This window comes from Drosophila innubila (genome assembly GCF_004354385.1).
Source record: "Drosophila innubila isolate TH190305 chromosome 2R unlocalized genomic scaffold, UK_Dinn_1.0 1_C_2R, whole genome shotgun sequence".
NCBI lineage: Eukaryota > Metazoa > Arthropoda > Insecta > Diptera > Drosophilidae > Drosophila > Drosophila innubila.
The window spans coordinates 2,286,972-2,297,365 of record NW_022995374.1 but is presented as its reverse complement, the minus strand read 5'-3'; the positions used below and the strand labels follow the sequence as shown (position 1 = coordinate 2,297,365).

General features: G+C 32.7%; 1 protein-coding gene across 1 annotated transcript; it reads right to left on the bottom strand.

Moving 5' to 3' along the window:
- Positions 1 to 265: 265 nt before the first annotated feature.
- Positions 266 to 1,156, bottom strand: LOC117784566 (protein toll-like). The gene is made up of 2 exons (XM_034622326.1): positions 457 to 1,156; positions 266 to 391 (listed from the first exon to the last, which is right to left on the bottom strand). Exon 1 carries the CDS (start codon positions 1,130 to 1,132, stop codon positions 470 to 472), a length of 663 nt encoding a protein of 220 aa, XP_034478217.1. The 5' UTR covers positions 1,133 to 1,156; the 3' UTR covers positions 266 to 391; positions 457 to 469.
- Positions 1,157 to 10,394: the final 9,238 nt, after the last annotated feature.

The following is a 10,394-nucleotide window of genomic DNA, read 5'->3' as shown; positions in this document are numbered from 1 at the left end:
CGCAGTGCACACACACACGTAATTATTTGCGTGTATTGGCATTTTGTATGCTTGGTTCCGTGCATGTATACGAGCTAAGAAAAGTTTGTTATCAATATTTTAAAAACAAGACAAGTTGAAATACAGTGAATAAAAATGTTTTTAATATTAAACTTTGCTCTTCGTTAAAGGAAACTATTTAAAAATTATGAATTTATTAAAAATTAATTAAAAATGTGAACTTAAAATTATTGTCATTTAAATTGAGAAAGATTATTTTTGTTACCAAAAATCATTTTACGTTATGATTTATAGTTTTCTTTCGTTATGTTCTGTAACCTTGATGTTGATATAAAGTTGCAATTAGAAATAAGAAAGTCTCATTTTGATGGACGCAGAGTGCCAGAGTGTTCTGAAAATATAATAAGTTCAAATAATTAGCAACATTTCAGTATTAAAGTAACTATTTATATTCACCAATCGTAGATATTTAAAGTTGGATTTCCCCAATTGCTGGACGTTCTGTTGGTTCAGGTTGTTCACCATGGACCTCTTTATGGGGCATCGCAAACATCAGCTTCCTCCAGAATTGGGGATCATCTCGCCTCAGATACGTGTTGTACGTCAAGTACCGCTTCAGTTCGGGCTCTAGATTATCCAAGTTAGCATCTGGATACATAATGACAAGCAGTCGCTTGTTCGGGTCCATCGAGGTGGCCCTAATGGCCGATCGGAATTCAAAGACAGCCCAAGGAGAATTGATAAAGTTGTTGGTCAGCAAGATGATGATTCTCCTGGAATCCTGAATTGATTGCAATATGCAGTCTGGAATGGATGCGCCTATCTGCCAGTCCCGTTGATAGAAGCAGAGTCTGTACTCGCGAGGTCCCCTTTCCAGGTTATCCAAATACTCCTTTATCAGATCAACATCAACATGTGAAAATGCCAGAAATGCGTCAATTTGTAGGACAGTGTCTTCTTTGGGTTCCGGGCGGGAAATCCATTTGAAACAGAGATTTCGCTCATAAAGCCACATTAATATTGTTTTCTTAATACACAAAAGTATGATAATCACGACAGCCAATCCAAGAAGGGATCCAAGAATATAATATAGCGTGTTAGATTTGCAAATATTTGCATTATACGTAATCATCGAATGTATAAAAGGGTTTCCATTGCATTTCATTTCATTCCGATCAATAATAATATTAGACATATTGGTGACGAAGTCAAACATATCGATGGCGTCGCAATTACATATCCACGGATTTCCCGATAGCCTCATTTTCAATTTTCCTGCTCGTTCTGAGAGAAATTTGATTACATTGTGGTCAAGAAATTGAAGATTGTTGTTACTTAAAACCAAAAGAGTTAAATTGAGAGGCAATTGTTCAACGGATATTCTTGTCAGATTGTTATCAGAAAGATAAAGGTGTTGTATATTCGAATAACCATATAAAGTTGTGTTCGGCAATTGCCTTAAATTATTGTTACGAAAGTAAAGCGATGGAATCCCAGTTATTGGAATAGGCAGCTCTGAAATCTTCTTCATACGATTATCACAATCTATTAAAAATTCATTATCAGAAAGACGAAGATTGCATTCAAAACCCTCGGGACATTGTTTTTTATGTTTCCATAAATCTGCTTTATACAAACTCATCGAATGCATAAAAGGGCTTCCATTGCATTTCATTTCATTCCGATCAATAATAATATTAGACATATTGGTGACGAAGTCAAACATATCGATGGCGTCGCAATTACATATCCACGGATTTCCCGATAGCCTCATTTTCAATTTTCCTGCTCGTTCTGAGAGAAATTTGATTACTTTGTGGTCAAGAAATTGAAGATTGTTGTTACATAAATCCAAAATTGTTAAGTTGTGTGGCAATTGTTCAACGGATATTCTTGTCAGATTGTTATCAGAAAGATAAAGGTGTTGTATATACGAATAACCATATAAAGTTGTGTTCGGCAATTGCCTTAAATTATTGTTAAGAAAGTAAAGCGATGGAATCCCAGTTATTGGAATAGGCAGCTCAGGAATCTTCTTCATACGATTATCACAAACTATTAAAAATTCATTATCTGATATGTCAAGAAAGCATTCGCAACCCTTGGGACATGGTTTCTTATGTTTATCAACATTCATTTCGCATGCATTCGTATAATTGCAAATAAGTGCTGTCATATTGCTTTTTGGAAGCTGTACACCAGAATCTACTTTTAAAAATGTTAAGTTATCTTGAATTATTGAGGAACTGAAATAGATCGAAATGAACCATTAATATGTAATCTAATATTTCTTAATTATTATTTATGAACTTACTTTAGCCAGTCAAAATCATTAATCGGTCCTCCCGTTATCGACAAATTCCTTAAATTGAATAATCCTTGAAAATGATCCTTGGTGAGTTTTGAGATGTTGGCGTTAAAAAGTCTTATCGTAGTTAAATTCGTTAATCTTTGAAACAATTGTTGCGAAATTTCAACTTCAGCATCATTATTTGTCATAAGCAATTCAAATATTTTTAAATTATTCAATCCTCTCAGAAGTGTTTCATTGATGTATGTGGAAGTGTAATTCTCATCGGTTCTTTCAAACAGTCTTAACAAATAACGCATTTCTTCAATCTGAGTTAGATTAGTAAAATGGAAATCTTCGCATGCCGATAACTTTGAGCAAATATCAAATTGAAGGGTGTTGAGGTATTGAAAATTTCGTATAAACTGATTAAAAGGCAAACAATCATGACACTGAGCCCACGTAATGTGCTTTACGTTGGGGAAATTCGATGATAGAAAATTGAGATGTTGACTGTAATTATAGTTTTCGGGAAAGTCATCAACAAAAATTGTAGATACGTCTGTCTTATTGCATTTTTTGAAGATTCGCCTTTGAAAGTCTTCCGCGGTCAAGTTGTATTTAAGTGTTTGAGTGTTAATTGAAACTTCTTGTGGATTTGCATGACAGTGGAAAATTTCCATCTCTTCTTGATCCAACTCCAAATGTCCCTCAATTAAAGGAGTAACACATTCTCGATCATATTTAAACATTTCACAATATTCAGGTTGCAATTTCCAGACACAAGAGAAGTGCAAAATATTGCCCTTTAAATGAGAAGTACATTTTGGTTTTGTTGTTATGTTTTGACATGCCGATTCAAGAATGGATTCACAAATAATTTGGTAACTTGAATTGAGAGTTAATTCAATAGAATTCACATTTTCTATTGCAAAACACAAGTAAATCCACAAAATTGTAAGTGTTTTAATCCACATTTTAAATATTTGAGCATTAATTCCGACTTCGTGGTTGCCAAATCAAATTCAAACTGAGAAACGTATGGATCTGCTCACTTCTCCATGGTAGAAAAATATTGCTCTAAGCAAGAAAGGTCCAAAAGGCGACAGCCAAAATACCCTAAATTATATCTGAAATACATGACTCATAATGTTTTTGATCGTTCAGATAGTTAATAGCGTATCTGAACTAAGACTTTGGTATATTCAGAACTATTTTATTTTCGCAAATATTCAGCTTAACATTTATATTATTTAATACAGTGTGTTATATATACACCTATATACCCAAAAAAGAGTATTCTCGCATAGCACTGATTAAATAATTTGGTATTTTAGAACCATGTGCCAATTCCCAAAGGGATTTGAATCTGGAACAACGTCTTTACCTTAAGCAACATAACAATAAATTTGCGCTAATTTCAAGCCTACAATTGTGATTGGCGTATATATATATATGTACAAGTGTACATGTGTATATATGGATATACATAACATATGTATAAATATATAAATATCATGTACAATATATGTATGTGTGCACACAATATCGGGAAGAATCTAAAGCCAAGAATTGAATAACTCGACAAATGTTTGTTAATAAGCTAATATGCGTGATAAACCAGCAGAATATTCGGAATTAAAGCAGATTCAATTGTAAATTAAAATGCTTCTACTGTTTTTATTTCAATTTGACTTTAATGTAGGTTTAAAGTCCGTCACATCTCGGAGAAAGAAGCTATATAATTTGACTCTAAAAGAAACATGTGGGAAATGCTATCCCGACCATAGGATACCCGTTATATATTTCTATATTTATAAAAGTACTTAAAGAAAATACTTGTATTACTTTGGAAACATTAAGTCGCCAAAACTGCCGTTCTACTTGTCCGATCTTGTTGCGATTCAGTGGAATAATAGATAATACTAATAGATAGCGTTAATTACCACAAATTTGGTTACTCTATCTCTAAAATCGCTTATAGTCCCCTTTTGTTCATACGGACAGACAGACAGACGGACAGACTGACAGACGTACATGGCTATATGTTCTCGCCTGTTGCTGATCAAGATTATATATACTTTATAGGGTCGGAGATACCTTCTTCTCCCTGCTACATACATTCCAACAAACGCAATTTACCCTTTTATTTATTTTTGAAGTAACGGGTATAAATATACTTAGAAGCTTTCAGAAAAAAACAAACAAATACCTCAAAGTTAAGTTTTTGTTTTGATATATAGGTGTTAGTTTTTTTTTAGTTTCTTAACACAGATTAAAATTTTTTTGGAGAAATGATTAAATTTCTAAAAAAAATGGTCAAGCTCAAATAAATATGTTTTTGTTGTGATATAGTAACGAAAACAAAAGCCAGAACAGATAACCTATTAATCTGTGTTATAATATTGTAATGTGATATGCTTATAGTTATTTTTGTATGATTTGCAAGATTTGCATATGAATGGATAATGGATAATATATAAATTCCCTGGCTAGACATTGCATTAGGCCACGTTCCAATGCAAAATAAATGTTTGCTCCAATGTCAAAGCAACGGCAATAAAATACCGCGTTCCCAATTCCCTCCCAACCATTTATTGTCCAGTTTTGCAAATCACTTAAAATAAACCACAATATGAAATATGAAGGGGAAGAGTGTAAGGGAAAGGGAAAGGTAGAGTATTGGCATTATGCAAGTGCCTATTAAAAGCATTCTCAGCATTTTGTTGCACCGACTGCTGAGATTGGCGCAAGTGAGGAAGGGAGAGGTTCAGGGGTACAAAGTTGAATTTCTTAATGCATTTCCGCAGCGCAATTGAAGTCAAACTCGAGCCAAGGATTCACTGCAGGCGACGGCTAATGTACAACAACAACAACAACAGCAACAACAACAAGTTTCCACAATAAATGTCAGACTTGGTGCTGCATGTGGCATGCAACTAAAAAGGCAACTTGAGTTGGGCAACAACAACAACAAGAACAACAACAAAAAACAAGTCCAGATCCCGACCAAAGAATACCCGTAACTTATTTCAATATATATTAAAGTGCTTTATAGAAATTACTACCTAATAAAAGCAACTGCATAATTTTGGGTGCTCACACTGTCTAAATTCTTAATAACTTTGGTTAGCTATTACTGTCATTCTAATTGTCCGATCTTGCTGCGGTTAAGTGAGATATTAGATAATATTAATAGATAAAGTTAATTACCATATAAAACGTATTATCTTAAAAACTTAGATCTAGGCGCTCACCCAGACGGACAGACACATGTATAATACTTTATGGGTTCGGAGTTGCCTCCTTCTAGCTGTTACATACATTCCAACAAACACAATATACCCTTTTACTCATTTTTTAGTAACGGGTATAATAAGGCGAAAGCCAATGTTGGCCTTTTTCACATTTTTGCATTAGCTCTGCGCATAAAATGTAATTTATAAAATGTAATATAATATCAACAGCATAAACACACACACACACAGACACACACACACACACTCACACACACAGTTGGCACACAAACAATGCCATAAACATAGCCATAATGTCAACTGGCTTTTGTCCTTGTGGCTGATGCCGGCGACCTGCTGCTCTTACTTACCCCTCACCCCTCTATCCCCTCCCCCAGCCTTACCCTCTTCCCCCTGTCCATCCCTTGCACCTTCTTCTTCCCTTTATCCACCTCAAGTTGCTTCTGTTCGCAGCATTTATTTTATTTCATTAAAATGAGCTAAAATTCAACTCGCTCTCTCTTTCTTCCATTTCGGCCATCTCTTTCGCTCGCTGCGGGCTCATATCCTTGTGCCTCTTTATTCTGCATCATGATTTGAGGATAATTACAATCCTTGCAGTCCAATTTTAATTCTATCATTGCGCCCGCATCTGTCACTGACATTTAGTTGAGTTTACTCTCTGTTTAATTTTTATTTTTATTTTTATGCATTTTGTATTATGATTCATGTTCCAGTCAGCTACTCATCTCATACAGTAACTCAAGTAATTGTTTTGCTAAAATTACAAATTCCCATATTTTGTTGTGAAAAAATAATAATAAAATCACATATTTTTATTTTTTTTTGAAAAATCTGTAGCATTTTTTTTCTTTTTTTCTTTAGCTTTCAGATATTATTAAAATAAATACCAAATTTATACATATTTTTACTATATTCAAAAATCTTTATAAAAAAAAATGAATTTCAATATGTATTTATTTTTAATACAATCTATTTTGCTTTTTAAAATAAGACACAAATAATTATGAGATTTATCGGCTTATGTATTTTTTAAAATAACAAAATAAAATGAATTGATTTTGTCTAAGTCAAAATCATTACTCGCCAACTGTATTTAAATGTGCAAGTTCTCTCAAGTCCTTGCATGTCCTTGCAAGCCTGCCAGCCAGCTCAATGACTAAATTTATTCGATAACTTGACTCCTTAGATGCTTCTAAGCCAAATATCGTAAATATGCCATCGTCTTGGACTAATACATAATGTAAACTATTGTTGTTGTCGATTTTATTGTTACTGTTGTTGTTGTTGCTGGAGATTTCTTGGCTTTGTTAAGCGTATTAGCCGTTGCATGACAAATTTAAGTTAAAGGGCTACAATATGGTATTGATTTTGATAATCGATAAATCTAGGAGTGGTTTAGTAAAAGTAGAATTTGAATACTATTAATATTATAAAAAACTTCTAACAATTATTAATTGTAATCACTATAATCTTCGATATTGATCGATAAATTGTGCCTAAACTTGTTACAACAAAAATGTATCAATTTATTAAAGGTTAACTAACTAAAATTGTTCATTCAACATTCAATTTTCATTACCAACCTTGAAATTTTTTCAAAATCTTTGATCTCTCATAGCTTCATCAAAAATTAAACGATTTTTAAACGGAATGTCATGATTTGGAATCCTTATTAATTCTGCATTTAAATTTGTACCATATAAAAAATTTATATTTTTGAAATTCTAAGCCATCTATCATCCAATTTTCAATACTTACCCCTTCACACTTTTTCAAAAACTTTGATCTCTCATAACTTCATTAAAACTTAACCGTTTTTCAAGCGGAATGTCATTTTGATCATGATTTGGCCTCCAAATTGATTCTGTATTAAAATTTTTATCATCTAGAAAATTCTATATTTTTTCGATTCTAAGCCATCTATCATCCAATTTTGCATACCTACCCCTTGACATTTTTTCAAAAACTTTGATCTCTCATAACTTCATTAAAAATGATCCGATTTTCAAGCGGAATATCATTTTGATCATGATTTGGCCTCAAAATGGATTCTGCATTTAAATTTTGTTCAATTACTATATTTCATATTTTTCGAACGTAAACCTGTTTATTATACAATTTTCCATAACAGACGGTTGAATCTTTCGAAATTTTAAAAATTGAAAATTTAATATCCCATTTAATACTTAAAATATTTATAGATAATAATGATATTATTTCAATTATTTTTAATAATTCTTCTTACAACTTCAGATGATTGCTATAATTTCCAAGTTGTTTTGACATCATTGTCTATATGTTAAGTTCTGATATCCTTGAATTGATTTGTCTTCCGATTTTGCATAGCACAAGGGAAATAAATATATTCGTGATATCCTTAACAAAATTTAAATTCGCATTTATTACCATCTTCGGTTGTATTTGTCTCTCTCATTTTATTTAGCTTTCTCCTTTTGACTAACTGCTGCAAATTATAGTCATCGTTTGAAAAGTCATTGCAACATTTCCGTATCTCTTTCCTCTCACTTCACTTTGCCTGCTTCGCACTCGAATTCACTTGATTACAAAGTAATTTATTGGAAAAACAGGCGACCAAGCAAAGAAATAGATAGAGAGAGGAAAAGAGACAGTAATAGAAAGAGAGAGATTCGTCTGGCCCTTCAGCTTATCCGCTGTGCATACGAAATGCGGCAAATCCCAAAAATCAACAAACAAATGAAAAGAAAATTCAATAAAATACGTTAAGGCAAGAAGAAGAGCGCAAACTCTCTCCAAAGTAGCGTGTATACAGTAAGGGAAAAAAGAAAAAGAAGGTTAAGAAGCAGTTGAAGAAAAAATAGAAGAAAACTTGAGGCGCAAACTAATTACAACTCTGCCTGAAACTGCGACTTCCAAGTGGGCGTGTTGCGTATACGCCCCGTTTATCCAAAGTGTTGCCACTTTTATTCTATTGCCACATCTTTTTCGTATTTTTTTTTACACGCTGCGTAAGGCGCATTTAATTGCGTATGCAATGCGTGTCCTTTTCAAAGCAAATGCGGAAACTCCCACACAGATCTTACACAGGAAAAAAAAATTTTGTTTTAAATTACTATACATTGTTTTCCTAATGATTGCATTTAATTGCTGAATTAAAACTCTATGCGAATGAAATGGGACCTAATTATTATTTAAATTGGCAAACAAATTATTATTAAATTAATGTAAATTAAATTAACTTATTCTGATATTTATGCTTTGGGCATTTGCCAAATTAAAACCATACTCGACTGAAATAGGATTAATAAATTATTAAAATTTGCAACAAAAATATATAATTTTATTCTTAAATTCAAGAAAATATTCTTTTGATTTTTTTTATTTATTTGATATAGTTAAATTTTTTTGAAAGGTTATTAAAATACTAGCTGTACTTAAATAAAATTGAAATACACTGTCATTTAATGCCAGTACTTCAGATTTTTTTTTCAGTGTAGCTCCTTTTTGCTCTGCTTTTCCTCCCACGTCGAAGCATTTATCAACAGCTCCTGCTTTTCTACTCTCTAAATAGAACTCGAATAAAATTAATTATTTTGTCAGTTGATATGGCAACGCTGCCCCCCACATTTCACATTTCTTTTTATGCTGTTAACTTATTTTTATTTATTTTTTTTTTTTGGTATTTGTGGCACCCGCAAAAGCCGCAGCCACAAGGCCGCCACCTGCCAAGCCAAAATTGGCATGTTGTGTCAATATAGACGACAGACCGAGAGGCGGATGCCAGACGATGACATCCATTGAGCAACCAGGCAAGAGGGTGACTCTAAGCCCAACTGCAGCCAGCACAGATATAAGCCAAGAATAAAAAGGAGGAGGCGAAAAAGAAAAAGCAAAAAAAAAAGGAGAAAAAAGAGGAGGAAAATATCCAACGAAGCTTTGGCATCCGTTGCCTGCGGTCATGTTATTTTTTGTCATTTCAACGTTTTGGTTTGTGGATGGATATGTCAACCGGGATGGACTACGACTCGAACTCTGAATTTTTTTCTGACTTTGACTGCCCACACACACTTTGAGCAACGCCTTTGAAAAGGACACTTACTTAACCCGCCAGTAAGGGGGAAATATTACGAAAAGCTCTGTAAATAACAAGGCAAAACTTTCCTATAATTTGATACATCAATTTGTTATTAGATATGCCTCTACTCATCACTTGAGTTTCAATATATAAATACAAAGGGGTTTTTTTTAATAAAAAATTTGATTATATTTTTATTTATTTAACAAGCTGAAATTAAAAAAATATTGTTGACTATTTAGTAAGTTAATAATTAAGATGGCTATTAAAATAATTTTTTTGTACCTTTTACAAAATCGGAAAATCAATTGAAATTAATTTTAAAAAAATTTGATCAAAATATTAAATCAATTTTTAGCCATTTAAAAGCAACACAGATGAATTCTTTTGAATTTTAAAACTTAAGACAATTAACTTAACAATTAACTAAAGTTTGCTATGAAAATATGCTACCTATAATGAAGAACTCAAATTTTTCTTCTTGCTCTAAGATGAATTTTTACTTTTAAGATTAATTATTACTTCTGATAAATCACTTGCTATGAGGTAAATGAAAAACTGCCGTCCACGCTGGTGACGAAAGCAGTTGGCTAACAAAAGGAAATGCACGTATTCGTTTTACATAGAAAACCTTAATTACGACTCCAAAGCGATTGGTAATAAAATCAAAACAAACAGCACTTGCCACCCTAAAGATAAGAGCTGCACACATTGATATGCATATGTGCATGAGTGTAAGTGTGTGTCTGTGTGTGTGTGTGTAGGTTGCCAATGGCACAACAAACCAACC

Excerpts from the sequence above, each read along its gene's own strand:
- LOC117784566 (XM_034622326.1), bottom strand. The coding sequence starts at position 1,132 with ATGATTACGTATAATGCAAATATTTGCAAATCTAACACGCTATATTAT.